Here is a 21,393-nt window from a genome sequence, read left to right as displayed (position 1 = left end):
GCCATCCCCCAGCCGGTCTAAAACGGCCACCCCAGCGCACTTCGCACCCCGAAATAGTCCCGCTTCCACGCCGGGACCTTATTAGGGAGTCCGTGTAAGAGCTTGAAGCCCGGGCGAGGAGACAGGTAGTATGCCCGCCTACGCCCAAGAAGGGGACCCGCTTGTTTCTTCAGCATTAAAATAGAGGAGAAAATCTCCAGATCCAAAGGAAAGTTCTCGTCACAAAATAAGGAGATCGTCCCCACTAAATTTCTAATAGAGTTCGGGTGAAGCTGGCCGACCGTCACACCGAAGTGGTTTAGAACCTCGACGAGAAGAGGATGAAAGGGCAGTCGCAGCCCCGCAGCAAGCTGTTCCCGGAAAATCAGGATCTCATTAGGACCGTGTTCCCAAGGGAAGCTACCCATAGGGATGAAGTAACCGTGCTCCCCGGGCAAGTCGTAGTAGTCTATGAGGGATTGAAGTCCCTCAGGCGTCATAGTCGAAGGGTCGAACTGATCTACAACCCGGCCACGACGGGAGGTGGACGCCGACCTACCCGAAGCACCTCGGGCTGAAGGCCTGACCCCTTCCTCAGGACCTACATCGGGCTCACTTGAACTACCGGGGGACGCAAACTGGTTCGTAGAACCTACATCAGACCCGCTTGAACAGTCTGAGCCCTCCGAACTAGACATCGGGAAATGGAACGGGATTCCAAAAGCACTCACCCGGGAAGAAGACTGAAGTAGACCACGAAAGCTCGAACAAGGAACCTGGGACGCGAGCTGAAAAGCCTGGATGCGAACTGAAACTTAGGCGCGAGCTCAAGAGGTACAACAGTAGCAAGGACGCCCCCCCCCCCGCACTATTTATATCCACAGCGGCCGGAAAGCGACGGCCCAGATCGAAGCCAATCCAACGGCCCACAGCCGCACAAAACCGCACGTCTTCCGAGGCCAATCAACGCACGACTTTCCGAAACTGACAGAGCGTCGCGCACGTCCTGTCAGAGGACAGGTGTCAGCACGCACCTTCTCGAAACTGACGGGGTGTCGGCGCACGTCTCCTCGCAATAAAAGCGTCTACAGCCCAACTCTCGAACGACTGTCGTCACGTCTCCCAAACGCGCGCCCTTTTTTGAAAATCAAATTAAAGCAAGCACGCTCAGCACGGACCAAAACCCTCCTGCTACCTTACAAACTCCTCGCGCCAAGACGGAACCCTTGTCGCAGGGAGTTGGGGGCAATTGATGAAGGGGAATTTGGCCCGACCTCGCAATCACCCGACACGTGGCAAAAACAAGCAGCTCGGGACAGTAGAGCGCCCGAAGCAAGCACCGAAAGCAAGTCCAAACTCACTACTGAGCCCGAACTGCAGACCGCCCTACTAGGAGCCCGAGCTCCCCACAAAGAGCCCGAGCTCCCTACCAAGTGCCCGAGCTCCCTACTAGGAGTCCGAGCTCCCTACCAAGAGCCCGAGCTCCCTACTGGGAGTTCGAGCTCCCTATTAAGAGCGAGCTCCCTATTAAGAACCCGAGCTCCCTACTGAGAACCCGAGCTCCCTGCAAGGAGACTATTGGGCCCCAAGCCTCACAAAGCTATGACCCGAGCTGGCCCATGGCAGCTCGGAACACTCCCCAAACCGAACTCAAGACACCTCGCTCGCCACTCCAACACAGCTTCTGAAACACCAGGCTGACCAAACGTACCTGACACCAAGGACGTCCGTATCCAAGGGCGACACACCTGACTGATTTGGGATCTGACGCCTGACAGCCGCACTTCAAACGGCCTCCTGCCACCGCCACCTGCAACCGTCGTTACTAGCCGCAGAGACGGCTCCGACAAAAGGAGCAGTGGCGGTTCTGTTCGGCCGGAGGAAATGACATCCGAACTGGCAGGGGTTCAGAAGTAATCATGCCCGATCTGACGGAAGCCTGGAAGTAAGTGCGCGAGGTGGTTATAAAAGGCTCCTACCCCCCAGGAACGAGGTATGCGAACTTTTGCGCTATCTGGTCTATCTTGCCTTTGAAAGACTCTAACTTGAGCTTCGGAGCCCTTACGCCGGGTCCTCCCCGGAGGTTCTCTTCCCCTTCCATTTCAGGTCCCTGCCACTCAGTTCAGAGACAAGATCGTTGACAGCTAAGATCGGCCGAATTGTGCATCATCAACAACAATTAGTGGTCCAGTTGAGAAACCAGTCATCAAACTTGGAATTACTCGGCACAATATTCATATTTGCATTGAAATGGCTTGCAAACTAGAACCTTTTGGCATGCTCACATGAAACCAAGGCGTGCAACACTCTTTCAGGAGATTTGTTACAAAGAGGACACTAATCTGTGCTACCCAACTGTCGTTTGGACAGCAAATCATTGACTACAATGCTCTCACGACAGCATCTACAAATAAATTTTTTAATTTCATGTTTAGTGGGTAAGGACCATATTAGTTTCCACTTTGATTTTTGAGTCGACCTATGAGTTATATCTTCCAAATCTAGTTTGTTTGCAAGAAAATTAGCAGAGCTAACCGTGAACTGATCATTCAGGTCCTGAGTCCAGCATAGCTTATCTTCCCACTCCCCATTTCCAAGGAGGATTTGAGTGACTGTGTTGTTGATTACAGTACTGAAAGTATTGGATGTGATGTTTTTCTTCCACTTTCTTCTATCATTATCAATTAAATCACTCACCAATTGAGGTCCTAAAGGGCCTGGCCTAGGTCCCATTGGTTTAAAGCCTGCAATAGCTGGTATCCACGAGTCCTTCCAGATTGATATATTAATTCCCTTGTTCACATTTCAGTAGACCCCCTTAAGTAAATTCTTTCTCCTTTCTAAGATATTCCTTCATCCCCAAGATCCCTTGGCTTTGCAACTTCCCCCTCAAGAAATTTTTGATTTAATATACTTTGCCATCATCAAATTGCTCACAAGCTGTTTTCATTTGAAGCAATTCTCCAAACGGGCTACTGCTAAGATATGATATGCCCCGTTTTTTCTAAACCTTCCACCCATCAAAGTTTTTTATCTTTTTAGTCTTTCTCGGTTCCATCTATTCTCCTTATTGTTTTGCTATTTTTTTCCCTTTTTACGGGCCAAGCCTCAGCCTGCAATAGTCCCTTCCACAAAATGAAAGAGGTGCTTAATTTATTGTGGATAAGATGACTCCATTGTGAACCGGTCCCATCCAAACCCAAATTTATCATCCATTGATTTTTCTTTAAAGTGCACCTCATCCACTAATTAGTGTATTTTGTTACATTTCATTTGAATTAAATTTTTTTCTTAAGATTTTAAATTTAAATTCCTATGATTTATCGTCTTCATATATTTTAGTAACTTTTATTCCTTTTATTATTCCAATATAATATTGTGGTGATTTTTTAAATATTATTTTATCTTTATTAATCTTTTTTAATCTTAGTGAGTTGAATTATTAGATTCATATTTGTATAACTTAGTTTTATATTTTTATATTTATTAATAAATATATATTGTTTTTTTTTGTTTTAACCATTGTTATTTTGTATTGTTTTTTCAATTTATCTTATTTCTAAAATGTAATATCTTTTTATACTTGATCAACACAAGGTGTGGACTGATCCACACCACATCTTGCAAAATACCCCTTTGGGTGTAAACCGTTTCAATCAACAGAATTTGTCTACAATACAAAGTGCCTGTAAAAAGTAGTGTGGTGTGGATCCATCAACACCATAGTGGTTTACACCAAACAATTTCTCATTCACATTGTAGAATTTGCCTTAAGTGGGCCATAAGATTGGCAGACCTATACGCATAACAAATTGAGTTATTGGAGAGATTATCCAAATCGGCTCAACAACTAGCTAAAGTTTGAGAAATTCACCAAGGAAAAGAGGGAAGTCTATCCAACAAAGCTTGTATAACCAATTAAGCATCCCCTTTCAAAGTAAGGGAAGTGATTCCTAATTCACAAATTAATTAGGCATCCCCTTTCAACTATAATGTAATTGGTCTTTGGGCCTCTTTTGAAAAAAAAAAAAAACTCTAATTTTATATAGCGGTTCAACTAGGGTTTGGTAACTTCAGCCTCTCACTTCATGGGAGTGGGTACTAGGTAGCTTACCGATTCATGCTGAGGGTGGGTGGATGGGGGGTTTGGCTAAGGGTGTAAACAAAGTGAATTCGAATTGAATCAGAGCATATTTGAATTTGAATTTAATTGCATAAATACTTATTCAAATTTGATCCAATATTCATCAAATATTTAAAATACTTAACGGAATTTGATTTTATTTAAGTAATTAAAAATTTAATTCAATTCAAATTTGACTATCTGATTTGAATAAAAAATTTGTTACAGAGAAAGAGAGACAAAAAAATGAAAATAACATACCCTAATCTGACTGTGAATCAAGTTTATAGTCATGTATCGGCCTTCCTATCAGCACCTTCCCTATGTCTCTTCTCCAATAGCCTTCTAGCCTCCTCAAGTCCTCGTCCACCGTAGTTGGTGCTGCTTATGTTTCCTTGGTTGTAGTTGGTTGTTTCAATGATTGTGCCACTCCCATGAGTGGTGCCACAATAAACATATGCAGAATGTGTGTGTGTGAGAAAGAGAGAGAGTATCTTGGAACAAGGAGGGGAAGAGGGAAAGAGATTTCACAAAGCAAGAATGGTGGCTGAAAAACATGGGATTCTTGTAATTTGATACGACTTTTAACCCCTAACCTTAATTTCACTATTTGCTTTTGTTTTTTTTCTCTCACTTTGGAGAAGTGATACCATGGAACCCATAAACCAATTTCCAACTTAGATTAATAATAGTTCTTTAGTTTTCAAAAAGTATCACAAAAATACAATTGAAACACTGCAAGTCGGGTTGGATTGGTATTGAATTGAACCCTATAGGTTAGGGCAGGTTCATAAACCACATGGTATTGAGTCGGATTGAATCAAACCCATGTCATAGTCTTTCAATGGTATTTTTTGTAACACGTTTTGAAAAGTTAAGAGCTATTAATTTAAGTTGGAAATTAGTTTATGGGTTATTGGGCTGGCATCCTTATTCTTCTATGCTATATTTTTATTATGTATGGACTTTTTGAGAGAAAATGAAGTGGAAAAAGCCATATGACATTCTTAATTAGGTGTGATCATGGACCAAGTTAGGCTATGGGCCTAGTATAAGGCTTTATTAATGTAATTATTTTTAACAAAACTTAAATTAATAAAAATTAGTTTTAAAATTAATAAATATCATATAACAAAATTAAATTTATAAGATTAATATTTTTTATTATAATATTAGTAATTTATTGGATTTTTAATTAATATTTTTAAAAATTATTATTATTATTTTATTAACAATTTTGAATTAATTTTATAACTTTAGATGGATTAAAATTATAACTTTTATAGTTCTATTAGTAATAACAATCAATAATTATGCTACCTAATTAAGTTAATTAGGATTGTTTAACCACATAAATAAGTTACCTAATTAAATAGGAAACCTAAAATCTAAGCCTATTAAATAATTTATACTTATAAATGTTGTATAACATATGGAGCCATATTAGCATCAAACTAATGGACCCATATGTAGGATGGGCCTAAACTAAAAAAAGGACCTATATCTAGGGGTGCAACTTGAACGAGCCCAGCTCGAGCTTGAACCAACCCACTCTACAAATTTACATGGGTTGGGCCTGGGCCTTAATTTTTGCTCGAAGTGGGCCTAAGTTTTAGGGTTGCAAGCTAGGCTTGGGCCTAACCTAAACTTTGGATGAGCGTGGGTTGAGGTATCTAGTAACTTGAGCCCAACCTAAGCCTAACGTAACCCAAGCCTGCTTGAACCATGGTTTCCAAAACCAAACTAGAAAAACCGGGAACCGGTCAAGTCCATTTTCCCCAAAAATCGTTGATTTTGGTCAACAAACCGCTGAATCGGGCGATTAACCGTTCGAACGGTTTTGACTGTTTTTTACTTTTCAAAATTTTTTTATTTTTTTGTCAAAACGAGCCGACCATTCGGTTCAAACAGTCCGACCATTTGACTCGATAACCGAACCCCTGATCGGTTCAATCTCCGGGTCGGTTTTAAAAACCATGGCTTGAACAAATACATACATATGTGTATTATGTTTGTGTACAAATATCTTTTTCAATGTATATGTGCATTTGTTTATTAGACTCTATACATGCTCTCACTAAATTTTACTCTTAATTTAAGCCATAAAGCCAATAAAAGACAATAAAAGATGGGAATAAAAAACACACATAATTTTTTTAGGAGTTGTGTTGGGTTAAGCTCAGGTTGGCCTGGGTTGATAAATTTAGGCTTAACCTCAGGTTGGCCTAGGCTTAAACCTAAGGTTGCACCTTTAGGATTGGGCCTAGGTTGACCTACAACTCAACCCAACCCACCTGAGTTCCACCCTTAGGGATTTACCTACAACTCTGCTAAAATATAATAATTTAAATTAAACGTGGGCCTAGGTTGACATACAACTCAACCCAACCCCTATATTCAAGGGATTTTAAAAGAGGAAACTACCTATAGGTAGTAGATAAAGGTTTTTTTTTAATGAGAAAGTGGAGACCAATTTTTAGCAAACCAATGATTGGGGCATAAAAGAGAGATATTTTAGAAGAGATCTTAGGAATATGAAAAGTGGGGTAAGATTGATGACACATATTACGAGTGATGGAAATGGTAAAAGAGAGAATTAAGGAGAATGAAGGAAAGGGGATTTGGATTGATATCATATACCCCTAATCAATAAATTAGGTTTAATTGAACGAAAGTTGAAGAGTGATATCGTATATTATGATATATTTAATCAAATTAGAAATTTAATAAATCGAATCAACGTGGATTCAAATTTGATACCATAAAATAATGAGTAAAAATTAACCATTATCCTAAATCAAATTATCCCAATTTAATTCAAATCCATCAAATACAGAATACATAATAGGTTTATTGAATACAATTGACACCCCTAGGTTTGGGTCATAATTTTCCCTTAAAATTAAAAGGAAAAGCTTTTCCTAAACCATAGCATGTCTTTATTGGAGGCATAAGGATCCATTTGATTTGCAGTAGAAATGGTAAATGCAATCCCTCATAATTGGAATTGGAATGGTCTATTCCCCCACCTGTTTGGTTCAAAACAAAATCAGAAGCAGAACCAAATCCAAAATCAACTGGAATATGGTTTCTCTCTCCTAAGGGAGGGAGGAGATGGGAATGGCCATTCCCTCATCCGTAAGGGAGAAGATTTGAAAGCATGTTTAAACGCTGCTATCTGCTGATTTAGCTGCAAATATAAAAAGGAATTTATACACCTCCAAAGCCAAAAACCATCGTGAGCAAATGGCCGCAAGCGCTTGATCCTTTCAGAGATCTCAGTAATGAAAAGGCCTATCAAGCGGTACAGCAAAAACCACTTGCACATGAGCATACAGAAGTCGGTTTCTAATGTCAACCTTGCAGAGGGAGTCAGAACGTGAGAATGAGTTGAGACAACAACGCGTGGTTGGGTCATGGAAGTATTAAATATGCAGCTTTCGTTTAGCTTAGCATTTATGGGATCTAGATGGTTGACGTCGAATCTTAGACTTGGCATGGCGATTTTATTTTTGCCATCTGTTACTGGGATATATCCTTCTTTTGACCGCAAGTATGAAACCCACGTTTGTAGTACAGATCTCGATGATCCTTAACTGACCTGCATAACAGCAGACTCCCATTTCCTTCTTTCTACAAACCTTAGACCCAGTAAACACATTTCCATCCTTCACCCCAGTCTCTCCCTCCTCTGCCTCTCTAACTCCTTGACCATTTGCCAATGCTCCAGTGACAGGCAGCTTTCACCAAAGCTAGCTGACATTAAGCGGGCCATTGCCAACCACCTGTAGACAGTGAGATTGCAATTGCTCAAGAAAACCATCAAAAAATACACTATAATCTAAACAAATCAATGTGGATCCCTGTTGCAAACCTGCTGAAATCCTGGCTGCCTAAGCTCCGATTTGCTTGCCTAGCAGCAACCAGGTCATCCTCTATTGCCTGCAAACATATCTAGGACCCATGTTACACAACTTTAAAATGACAGCTCCCAGAATATGCTAGCACAGGGCTTGGACTGATCGCTATGAGATGCATCCCAAATTAATTAGTTTCAAATGACAAAACTGAGAAACAAAACACGAAGTATGCTATTAATGCATGCAAGTATCAGATGAAAAGGAAAATGCTCATCTGTGTAGACCTTTTATTCATGAAAACAATTTAGTCCAAGATACCTTGGCATCTATTCCAAGGACAACTTGTACATAGTAAAAAAATGAACGTATAGACAGCTATTATCAATCAGGTAAAATTCCAATACTTAGATTGGGTATAAGGCTGATATGAAGTATGCAACTAAACACCTACCCAATAGATCTCCTACTTTATGGACAGTCTTGATCAGCCAGAGGATTCCTCCATGCTGCAGAAGCTCTCTGCTTGACCCAATTAAGAAGCCTTTCACACAAAGATACATAAAAATGTCTCTTCTCACTGAGCAAAATAAGAAATTTTGTCAAGGAGAAGCAGAAAGCCCAGACGTAAAACTTCTTAAAGCTTTTAAGATACAGTGAAGGAAGCTTTGCAATCTTTTAGTCACCTTCGGTATCCTTGATGTAAAAGAAATGGATAGATTGCTCAAATATTTGTACTTGTGAGAAATTTGATGGTTGGTACAATTAGTAGGGGAATGCAAATAAAGGCACCCAGGTAGAAGAATTTCAACTATATCTGACCCGGGATTTGGGCTGGGCCACTTAGAAAATCTAAGTATGCAGATACATTGGAGACCATGCCCAACCATTATGATGGTTTAATCAAGATCTAGTGCCAAAAAAAAAAAAAGTTACAATTATTTGAGCAACAGAGTAATGGGCATAGAATTTGATTACTGGAGAAGAGGGAGTAACCTAGACATACCTTCTGCATTTCTGGCTCTATGGAATGTGGCATTGATCTTAGAGTAGTCAAATACCACCTCCAAGCTTGCAGCACTTCTGTACCCTTATTTTCACAAGAAGACATGGCAGAAGGCCGGAAAGGTAAGACTAAATCTGCAGGCAAGATGTTTGACTTCCCCTCAGAGAAGATTAGTATCTGGACATCACTGGTCATTTCCATTTTGTAGTACTCAAAATCATAGTCAACCTGAAATAAGCATATACTTAAATATTAGGAACTTCCAACAACCAAATGGACACTGAAACTGAGGACAGCATACCATTATACACAACCATGGGATGGATTACCCCACAAATTCACAGGTAGGATCAACAAAAAGAACATCTTAAATACCTTCTGCCACTCCATTAGATTCTTAAGCAACCTCACGTTTTCTACTCCAATGGAGTTAAGAGTCCCTGCTTTTAGTTGAGTCTCATCAATGGTTAAGTGGGTTCCTTCAGCTAGCTGCAGAACTCCAGTGACCAACCTGGCATGAAACGCAAAAAAAAAAAAAAATAAATCCTGAAGACATGGTCAATAAACTAGCATCCTCTGTTTAAAAAATGCATAAAAGAAACATATCAATATGAGCCAACTTGCCTGTCTGTTTGGTAATCTTTTCTTGGGGCAATTGAAGCACTATTAAGGTACTCCACAGTAAGAGGTATTGATCGTGTAAAAGGTAGGAGGTTCTGGATTGCAAGATTAAGCTGATTTCCAAAAATAGATGCACTTTCTTTTGTAAAACCTGTAAGGTTTAATGAGAGCTTTCCAACTGCAACAGTATCAACTCTAGCATGGACCTTCAAAAAATGAAATTACATTAGCTCCTTCCACAAATGCACATCTCAGAGAGGAGTGGTGAATGAATGATGTGATTATAGTAAAAGGAACAAGAAAAACAATCACCTTAGACAGAAGATGCAATACCATGCAGTGAGCTGCTACTCCATCATTGCCAAGAATAGCAGTAAGATGCCCTAGCAGACTTTCTCTTATCCCTCTAACCAAATGTGGTGTTGGCTGGAGGAATGAATAACAATTTTTTACATAAATGGCATGTGGAAAAAGAAGCATGAATTATCAACCAAGTCATATATTTAAGAATACAATCAGTTATTGAGTGCTGTGTGTAAAAAAGCAAATCATTTTAGGTCAAAGAAAGGATAATCACCTCAGTAATGGGAGGACTGTGAAGGAAATCATGAACTCCAAGCTTTCGATGGATAAAACAATGAAGGCGTGGTACCTGCAAATAAAATTGTAAACATGTAATTTTGATTTGACTCAGGATTATGCTAGAATTTTTGCAAGAGAATCAAACATATCAGTATTTCCTATTGGTTCCATATATTTGATAACGGCATTAATAAATTCCCTGATTCCCAGTTCACGATTTGCCAATTGATATATGAAGACATTAGCATGAACACAAAACAGGCCAAAGTAAACCTTCCACATTTACAATATGAGCATGTAAACATTTAGTAGGGAGAAAATTTTGGGTGTAAAATGCTTCATAAAACCATAAATACACATTTACAATTAACAAAACATTCCATGGTCATGCAAACTGAACATCATATGTCAAAATAACAGTCACCATCAGATGACTGCATACAGTGTCAAGGTGTAATAGCCATTAGATGCTTCAGTCACTTCACAAGGCCTTGCACTTTCTTCCTTTATAAAAATGGTAGTTCTTTCTTGAATCAACTACATATAAAACAAACATAATTACATACCCCTTGATAATGTACCCTTGTTCGCAAGACAAGCATGTAATCTGAGGATTCCCCTAAAAATATTTTTTATATGACATATAAGATCCTAGGGTTGAATTTCAGCCATAACTTTTTTTTTGCTAATGTACAATCCTGTACATTCTTTATCTACCCAAGAAAAAGTAATTAATTATGGGTGGCTTTCAGCTACAAAATACACCATAAAGTCATACTAACTCATACAAATATGACAATTCCAGCATTTATAACAATGTGGGATATTTATTTGCATAGGGTCCAAAGCAGTATACAAAACAAGATAGCTCTGATTTAAATACAATGAACAGAATAGAAACATCTATTTTCTTGGTACACTTGTTAAGAGACAGAAAACTGAGGCACAGACCTTGCTAGGAGGCAAGTGAACCAGAGCATCTTCACAAACACCATTAGAAAACTCATCGGACTCATCCATGTGAACTGCAAGCTCTGGATTAAAAGTGAAGACACCAACAAAATCAAAGACATCATTCAGCTTCAAATCAGACTCCAGCAAATCATATATCTGCAAAAACAGTTCAAAGCCAAAACTTTAGAAAAGATCCTTTGGTATGCATGAAATGAGAAGGAAGACATGATGAGATTCTAGGATTTCAAACTGTAAGGTTAGAAGTTATTGCAATTTGAAAGAAAACAAAAACTTAACGAGATTTATTTACCTTAACGAGACATGGAAGGGAACTTTGGTCAAAATCAGGAATCATGCTTAATTTAGAAGAGTTGCTGGCTGATTCTTGTGTCCAAGAAGGAAGTGTGCCTTCACACTGGTAAAGAAGTACAGCTTTATCAAGAAGAAACATGTGACGAGTTTATAACTAAAAGTAAACACCTTCATTCAATACAACACAAGGACATTTGGAGAAAGTTGAACATGTGAGAACACATGAATAAGGACCTCGTTGGGGAAATAACCATCTTAGGTGAAGTCAGTACTGTGGTAAAATCTCATTTCACATGGTTTCAGAATGCACCTTGGAAAAAAGGCATTCTTTTAAGTCGTATTGTGTTCTGGAACTGGCAAAGCTTGATTCTGGAACACAATATCTAAAAAATTTTAGAACACGCCAATTTGTCATGTTTCAATAACACCACACTTTGGTGCATTAATATAACATTGATTTGGTACATTTTGACCTAATGTACCACACCTCGATCATAAAGAACACACCATACAACCACAGTACCAAGCATCACCAACAGTGTGGTGAGTTCCAGACCTATTTGAGACAGTACAGTACAGTAGGACCCAGTAGTCTGGAATGCACCACCTATTTGAGACTATGGTACAATCCTTAACTAAAAGGCCCAACAACAAAACTTTGAAATTGTTAGGAACTTGTATACATATGCTTAAAATCATCCAATAGATGTGGACTTTCGGCACAAGAGATCTCCTATAAAAGACCATTAGTGCCAGGCCCTACTTCCCTTCATTTGTGCCAACAAGCCAGTATGTACAAAGTACATGACCATTTGTAAACTAGGCCCTTAACTGATGTGAAACATAATATTAACAAAACCAAATGACAACCCTTAATCACCATGGACATTTTTTGCCTTCTAAAATTCAATAAATGCCAATCAATTGGTTTGCGGAGGAACTTGTCCTTTACCATCTTTTTGGAGAGTGGAGGTGAACCTTGAAACTCATGCTCTGAAGCCTGTTATTAGATACAGCATGTCAGAATGAATTAATGAAAAACTGAGAATGTAACTCAAACAAAAGGGTTAAGCTTGGTGAATACAGGAGAGCCCTCTTTTCCAAATTGTCTCCAAATCTATACACATGATAGATTTAGAAGAGTTAACAAGCCAAGAGTAAGCCCTGATTGGATGATCTAAACCATCCGAGGCACCAAATTATTTGAGGGTACAAAATAATGGCAGATGACCTAGGAAACTCCCTACAGAATGGATGGAAAGAAACACCTAATCAGAACAATTTAGGGATTAAAGATCTTCAAGGTATACTAAAGAGATTTAGAACCATCTCCTGCATACTGTGCTTGGTATAAATTGGAATGGAAAGGGTGTCCACTCTTGATAGAGCACCATTAATTGATCATTACTGCAATGATTCTTTAGAGATGAAATTAGAGGTCAAGTACTAGCTCAATTCCATGAGTTATTTGTTGCAACCAATGGTTCCTGGTACACTCCCAGTTCTCATATCATTGATGTATATCCTATACCTTTGAATCCTGTGCTCATTACAAGTTGGGATGGCTGGTTTCAATGATGTCCCCTATTGATGGAGCACCATTAAGCAATCATTAATGCAGCAGTTACAGACAGATGAATTTAAAGGTCACATGGTAGCTCAATTGCATGAGCTCATTGTTGTGATATTGGAATTCTGGCTTCGCATCTATCCTACATGTCACATCCACTTCAAGAAATAAATAAATTACAAAAGAAATGAAAAGTTAGCAAGGTACTGTTGAATCCATGTGATCAACAGCTGCATCATCCTCTCTATGGCGCTTCTCTCCATGTTGGCTTGTCTGATTCTTATATCTGTTTACAACAGTTTCAGAATGAATTGCTTGGGTCCATGAATTCTGAGCTGGAACCTACAGAAGAACAGGGATGGAGAATGAAACCGGGAAATATTCAATCATCAAGCATATGATAGACATTCATAGGACAAAATTTAACTACAAAAGATAATGATGGGGGCCTGCGAATTGAGATAGGCACTCTATGCACTGTACCCATACATTTGCCTGCCAAGATATGAATCTGGACCACCATTCCCATGTGAGCAGTAAGTAACGTTGGCAAATTCTCAGAAGCTCGTGCCAAGATATCTTTTTTTTTTCTCTCTACAAATTATTACCAACATCCTTTCCCGGACATGTAAGTTAGATTTCTTGCTTGGACGCTTGTTCTTTCCAAACAATATTAACTTTTAATAATGATTTCCTAAGATTATAAAAGTTTGCTGGAATATAGCACACAAACGATAAATCAAGTAGACCATTTTACTCGCTCCCTAAGACAAGGTAGGCCGTATGAGTGTTTTATGGTGCCAGAGATCAGTACGTTCATAAAGATCCTCTCTAACAAGATATAGCTTGAAGGTTATAAGAGCTTAGTAGCTAACCGGAATGCAGTATAAAAGACGGCGTTCCCAGACTTTAACTTCAGAAGATGAACCCATAGGGAACGAAGCAACATCAGTAAACTTGTTTGTTCTCCACGTGGAGCCATCCTATAAAAGACCCCACCACCAATCCAAGTATTACTCTTACTGGCTGAAAATAAAATGCAGCAAAGGACTATACTATAGTACTATAGTCATGCATCCGAACATAGAGACAGTTACCTTGAAAGCACCAACATAGAATTCGTTGCCAAGCATGTCTTGCACCATTCCCCTAAAGCGAACCAGAGAATTGGGCTCAATCCATCTGACATTCTCGTGGTCAAGGATAGGAACCTGCGTTAATGTTTAAACCAGGTGAGATTCAACAGTAGTAGAAAGAACAGGACATAAATGCGAAATCAATACAATTCCCGACTAAAAAAATGAATATGGAGATACCATAGCATGGCAATCGCTTCGATTAGAAGGTGGGAACAACCATTTTCACGACCCCTCAAGAATAATTGTTCCATAATGCTACAAGTAAGATCTAACCAGGATCGCCTAGGTGACAGTGCTTCCCACCAATTGATCAAACCTAGCCACCTCTATTGTAGGGGAACAAAACTAATGAAGGGTTTTATAACACAGAAATTTCGAGTCTTATTTATATTTGATACAAGTCAACAGTAATATCGATCTTCACGAGATAAATTAAGCCAGGGTTTTACAGATAGTTCGAACTCATTCAAACGAACCATTTAGGGTTTCAAAACGAGATATTGATAGTTATCTCAAGAGGAAAACGAATAATAAATCAAACATATCGGATCGAAGATAGGAAAGGATATATTTGACCTTAGAAAGACCGCCCTTGTCGAAGAGAAACTCGCGAAAGAGATCGATGGCGCCCCAGTCTCTGCCATCGAAGGTTGCCGGGTCGGTGCCTGATGTCACTGCCTTCTCAAAGGTCAGTCGTACGGCTCCCAGAGGATTCGCAAGGCAATCGAAAGGTAGACCGACCATTCTCTCTGGTTTTGGTGGGGGGGGGGGGGGCGGCGGTACAGTCATTGTGAAGTTAGTCGTACCTGGTGAGGCAAGAAGATGAATTCCCGCGCTGAGTGCCGAGTTCAGTTTCCCGCCAAAATTTTTGGGGTACTTGTACTGCCCATTCGTCCATTCGATACCGAAAAACTTGTTAAGAACAAAGTATCTTAATGGACATTGTATCTGATAATTCCGATAGGCATACATACGCGGATATATTAATCTAGAGATGGGAAATACTTCGTTCCAATAGTGAAATACGTACACATTTCACAAATACTTTTTTTTTTTTACTTATTTCACAAATACTTTTTTTTTACTTATTTCACAAATACATTAACAACATCAAATTTAACATTAAAATAGTTTCAAATAATGAAATATGTACATTTTAATGACATATATAAAGAAATATATTAGTGCATAAATGTCATATTATTTTATTGATAATACAACAATCATGAATCTAAAACATATATTATATAGATTTTTACAAATTAATATATGCACAGTCATTATTTTGTTATTTTCTATTTAAGAATAAGGCAAAAAAAATGCAACTATTATAATTTACTTATTATATTAGTACTTTATTTTACTATTTTTAATTTTAACATTAACTAAAAATTCAACTAAATATTATATTCTCAAATATCGGGTAAACAATGTTTTTATTTTTGTAAACAATAAATATATTATCAAAATTGTTAGATATTTCTAAGGTTTTCATAATTTTAAATTACTAAAATAATTATTCCATTATTCATTTTATATTTCTAGATTTTTCTGAAATAAAAATAATTTTATATAAATTTTGATAAGTTGATTTGATATATTTAATTTAATATTATATTCTTGAATATTTTGCAAACAATGCTTTTATTTTTGTAAATAATAAATATGTTGATATTTAATGTAAATTAAAATAATAATTAATAGTTATAAAATATATAAAAAGTAAGATACTTATCATTGCAAACTTGTAAAATTTAAGTACTAAAATAGTTATTTTATTATTAATATTTTTGTATAAACTTCTTGAGATTATAAATAATTTTTTTTGATATAAATGTGGATTTGATAGATTATTTATTCCATTAATTTATAAAATGTCATTTTTGAATATCATTCTTTTTTATTTTTAGTTGGAGTTGTTGAACATAAACATATGTATTTGCTTAGATTGCATATGGATGCGTAATCAAATAGAGAAATGTGGCATATGCACATAGTAATGATGCATAATCAAATTGATGTAGCACGATCTGTTCGCTCTTTGCTGGAAGGCAATTCGAACGTCGGACTGCTACGTGGTCAGGTCGAACTGCAAGAGAAGAAAGCTTCAAAGGTCCCATGGTACTTTACTCGGTGAGGGCACTCCGAGGCTTAAGTTAGTGTAAGAGATTTATGGAGAGCTAATAGCTTGAGAGTGCTAGTAAGAGAGCTAAATCGTGCGTACCTTGTGAGGTTGGAAGTGACGCCTTTATATAGGCAAGCTGCCGTAGGCCTCACAAAACGTGTCCAAGATCACCAACCCATCTAATCTAGAGCCTGTTCCTTACCCGAATATGGATTTCATGTAAATTGATAAGGCTTATCCAGGTTCGTCCGATTCGGGCAGGATAGAGATAAAACCTGTGGGCTTGCGACGTGATCTTGAGGAGATCGAAGACAGCTAGCTCGCTTCTAAAAAGAGGCTACGTGGCACCTTGGTAGGTCGATGAATGTGGCAAGTTGCTCGGGCTTCGGTACTAGCTAAATGACCTAAGGTGCCGGAGGTGATTTGGACTGCCAAGGTGTCTGAAGATACTAAGATGTCACCAAGTCAATGGGTCGCTCCATGTGTCATCATGTCCCTAGTCGAGCCAAATTATCCCTCGTCAAATAAGATACAATGCAACGCTTGCTAATATGGACCCATATTGGCCCAAACTTAAGGGATACTCCTTGTTTGTAGTGCATATCTGTATGCACCAATACTAATACGATACACCATAAATGTGTTTATGGATCAATTGTTGTAGAAGAGACCTATGATCAAATACTGCTACGATTGGGTAATGTTGGGATGGTAATTTTCCCCATTCCCATACCTAACTCCCCTATTCTGATGGGGTTTGGGATGGAGATTCATAAGGATCCCCAATTAGGATGAGGATGGGTAGTGAAGTCCCTACCCCACTTCCTTGCCATTCCTAGGGTAATGGGCTTGGGGGGGGGGGAGGGGATTGGTCAAGGCCCTTCTAGTATTGTGTATTTATGGCAACACAAACTTTTTCATAGTGTGATTAGGGTGTTGAAAAAAAAAAGTTTGCCATGCCATAGTCAAAATTGAAACAATCACCTTTGAGGACTACTAGTTACATTTGCCTACCTACTATTAACGATAAAGAAAATACACAAGTTACCAATTTCCATGAATGGTTGGTTATTTATGATTTGGCTCTACACATAGGCCTCATTTGTTTTTTGGGAAGTTACTTAGGTAAGTGTTTCATAGTAATTGCATTTATCCATATTCTTTTATTTTTTAGGTAAATAAGACAATGACTGTTTTATCCATAAAAGGTCATTATTAAAAGGGGCATTGTTTGTTTCATCCAAGTGTTGGCAACTTTGCCACCAGGTGGGGAAGTTGCTACTTACCCACCAAGAAGATGGGTATCATTTATTCAAGCAAGTGATACCTAGGGAAAATGAATTTTATGTAGACCCCACATAAATCTGAAAAAAGGAAACATGGGTATTATAATTAATGGAAACCAAAATCTCATTGACCAACTTTTTCCCCTCTCAAATTCAGAAAAACAAGCATGCATATAATTTGCTTTTATGGTTGCTTTGTAGTTAAGAGAAAGTGGTGAACAAAGGGTTCAACTATGATATGGAAAAGATATGATATCGGAAAAACAATTGACCAATAAATGAAATCATAAACATGGTAGCGAATTATGTGTCATTTATCAAAATTCATGGGTCGGTTTTGATTGGTCAAAATTCTCTCCATATCACATCTTTCCTATATCATAGATTTTCCCATGAACAAAACATACTTTTGTGGTTGGTACATGAGAGAAATTATACCATTATAAATGCTTCAAAATTTAATAGTTATCTTTGCAGTTTGATTCAACTTTGCACATACTATATCATGTTCAACCATTGGAACTTTAAATACAAAGGACAACCAATATATCTATTTTGTATTATTGCCTACCATTGCCTTAAATTCCAAAGATACTTCCTCTTCACTATTAACACCTCATTCAAGGTCAGCCACATAGCTTCCTCATCTTAAGTTGTTTTTTTTTTGGTTTTTTAGAAAAATAAGTTTTTTTTTTTTTTTTTTTGTAACTAAAAAATAATTGTGTGTTGGATGGATATCAATTGTAGTCTCATGACTCTCGTCAAACATCAATACATTCATTGATTTTCTTTAGTTCCACAATAGTTATGAAAACTCAACCATAGCTCTTATTAGGGGTAGGCAAATGGGTAAATTCTACCTGGAACTGAATGGAATCAACCTTGAATCGATCCCACCCAATCTGCTATGGGGTAGGGTTTGGTTCCAAATTCTTGGAACCAACTTTCAACCAAATCTGTTTCATGGCCCAGGGGTTTACCCTTTACCTTTTCTAAACTAACCCAAAGAAGAGGCCTTGGTTGACCCTGATAGAACTGACCTTGGAACCAAGTTTGCCTTGAAATAAATCCCCCCCCCCCCCCAAAAAAAAAAAAAAAAAAAAAAACAAAACTTTAAGGATACCCAAACATTCAGGGTTACAAAAATCATGGTTTGACTTGACCACTAAGTCGCTTAAGTGATTTTGTCATTTTTCTTCAATTTAATATTTGATTGTGTATGATAAATAATGTAAAAAGTAATATTTACAAAATGTAGTTTATAATGTTGAGTTATAAACTATATATTAAGATATTATGATAATATACAGATTAAATTACTCAATTTAATCAATCAATAAATGTACTATAAGTTTTAAACCATATTGTTGTTATTTGAAAATCATGTTTTTAAAGAAGAGTTTTTTGTTTTTTAAATTTTTTGGAGGGGGGTAAAAAAATAATAGGTTCCAAAGGTAGACCCTAGATCTAATTTTGATAGAATAGTGGTTCTGATTCCTAAAACCTAGAACCGACCCTTAAAAGGCAAGTCTCAAGGTCTGCCTTGGAATTGAATCGAACTAATCCATGCTCAACCCTAACCTCAAACTAAAATCTATAGAAGAAAGGCACTTGCTACATCTAAGAGGTTGCTAAGCAGGATGTATTTGGATACACCCATATTTGATATGATTAATACTCTAGTCTGGTTATATTTTATATAAGAAATTATATAATTACGCATATGCACATATATTACAATTATAATATACACAAACTCTTTTGTAATTATATATAATTTTATAGAGGTTAGAATTATTAAATTGCTTATTTTATAACATTCAAACAAATTTATTTTAAGTGCAAGGACAATAATCATTAATTATTTCTTGATCTTCTAGTTTTTGTATTTTCTATGTTTAGTTCTATAATTAAGATGGTTTAGCAAATCAAGAAGTATTAGAAAAAATCTGATGTGATTCTGAAAGAATGCAAATAGATGGTTTACGAATACAAATATGGACAGCATACAAGATGTTGCATTAAAACATATTTAGTTTGTATTTGTGTTCTTCCTAAACAGAGCGTAACAGACCTCAAATTATATTACTACTAGATTTTGGATGGGTTTCGTCTGTGTAGGACTGTTGTTAATTGAATTGAAATTAGATGCGGGTGGATCTTAGGGGGCGTTCTTTTTTTGGATCTGGAGAGGGGGGGAAGTTGGTCAATGGTATTTTGGTTCCTATTGACTAAGAATCCCATGTTCTTTTTAAGTTTTATGTAGGAATCATTGAAAGTTTATTTTCATAGGCATTACTTCCCAAGAAAGTGATAACCATCTCCTAGGTGGATAAATAACTTTTCCACATAGGGGAAAGTTGCCAACATTTGAATGGGACAAAAATACCCCTTTTAATAATGGATTTCTGTGGCTAAAATAGTCATTGCTTTATTTACCTGAGAAATAAAAGAATATGGATAAATGTATTTATCTGAATAAGTGTTTATCAGAAAAAACTCAATTACCTAGGTAATTGAATTTACCCGGATAAATAACTTACCGAAAAATGAACGGGCCTTAGACTCCAAGATGCCAACTGAACCACACTACAGTATATTTACTTTAATTTGAAAACATTTTTTCGAAAATACTAATATTATTTTTTTGATTAAGTATAAGAGCAAGTACTATATAGGACTTTTATTATATATGAGATTTGAATTTAATTTTTATAACCTTCACAATAACTAAATCAAATATTATATAGATAGATTAGCTATTCAGCTTCATGTTGTAATTGTTTACTCTTGTTTTATATATTTTTCGTTTGACACCAACAAGGCGGATTGGCATGGGATTGCGGAAGGACTAAAGGAGGCGGCACTGTTGTGGTGGGGGCCGCTGGAGTGGAATAATAGCGTGTCGTGTCATTTGGCTTGTTTCTGGTGTGTGGACTACTAGTCCTAGAATGATGGGAAATGCATTCAATTTCTCTAATAAGGTAAAAAGAGAAACAGATTCACATATATACTTTGATTGTGTTGGATAAAGAATATATATAGTGGAATGGAACAAGTTCCTTTCTATTATATTCCCGCCTTCTGGGTGGTTTGTTTCTCTACATGTCCCTCTCCCGGCTGCTGCTGCTGCCGCCGCAACACCTACCAAAGTACCAATACCTCCCAACACCAACCTATAGCATTGTCGGTCGGTTTGGTTAAGTTGAAGTGCATGTAATATTCAGGGGCTGTTTGACATCGTTGTTGTTTTTTGGAGTAATGGCATTACAATAATGTTACATCTAAAAAAAATGGTGCTTTAAGAAACAGGCATTTGTTTGGAATTATCTTTTATAAAAAATTGTGTTTCAAGTCATATCTTGGGAATCAAGAAGTCATGGTTTGGAATAATGTCAAATTTGGTATTTCCTGAAACTACAGCTAGTTATTGTCAATAGAGCAGTGATGTGGTATTGGATAATGGGTAGCAGTGCTGAAAATGTTTTTTGGAGCAATAGTATCAAACAGAAAAAATTGTTGCTCCAAAAAATATCCTACTTAACAGCAATGGTTTCAAACAAAAAATAAATACACCATTTTTTCAAAAAACAGTACTCCAAACCATATATCAGCAGCACCATTTTCTGAAATTGATGCATCGATTTCAAACATATACTAAAACTCTTTATAATCCTTTATTCTCATGCATCCAGCTGACGCAAATTATGATGATAATCGATGATGCTGCACATACAGATGCCATGTGTGCTTATTCAATTTGTTATTACCACTTCTAATATTAGATGAATGAAGCCAAATACAAGAACAATAGTGAAGGAAATTAAGGAGAAAGATCG

The 21,393-nt window shown here is 37.4% G+C and overlaps 1 protein-coding gene across 3 annotated transcripts; it reads right to left on the bottom strand.

Moving 5' to 3' along the window:
- Positions 1-7,407: 7,407 nt before the first annotated feature.
- On the bottom strand, positions 7,408-15,037 carry LOC104594522 (mini-chromosome maintenance complex-binding protein-like). 3 transcript variants are annotated; one of them, XR_734738.3, is made up of 15 exons: positions 14,720-15,036; positions 14,102-14,215; positions 13,880-13,987; positions 13,212-13,346; positions 12,387-12,434; positions 11,433-11,537; positions 11,120-11,278; positions 10,164-10,238; positions 9,899-10,012; positions 9,590-9,792; positions 9,341-9,476; positions 8,966-9,193; positions 8,414-8,539; positions 7,977-8,044; positions 7,815-7,887 (listed from the first exon to the last, which is right to left on the bottom strand). XR_734738.3 is itself a non-coding variant. In XM_010254830.3 (14 exons), exons 1-14 carry the CDS (start codon positions 14,930-14,932, stop codon positions 7,773-7,775), a joined length of 1,821 nt encoding a protein of 606 aa, XP_010253132.2. In that variant the 5' UTR covers positions 14,933-15,033; the 3' UTR covers positions 7,408-7,772. The 3 variants fall into 3 exon arrangements, 2 of the variants coding, with proteins under 2 accessions (XP_010253132.2, XP_010253131.2); XM_010254830.3 differs by lacking the exon at positions 8,414-8,539 and having other exon boundaries at positions 7,408-7,887; positions 14,720-15,033; XM_010254829.3 differs by lacking the exon at positions 8,414-8,539 and having other exon boundaries at positions 7,526-7,887; positions 7,977-8,056; positions 14,720-15,037.
- Positions 15,038-21,393: the final 6,356 nt, after the last annotated feature.

This window comes from Nelumbo nucifera, chromosome 2 (genome assembly GCF_055504915.1).
Source record: "Nelumbo nucifera cultivar China Antique chromosome 2, China Antique-T2T, whole genome shotgun sequence".
In the NCBI taxonomy this organism is placed as follows: Eukaryota; Viridiplantae; Streptophyta; class Magnoliopsida; order Proteales; family Nelumbonaceae; genus Nelumbo; species Nelumbo nucifera.
The sequence above is the reverse complement of the archived record's forward strand: the minus strand, read 5'-3'. Positions and strand labels throughout refer to the sequence as shown.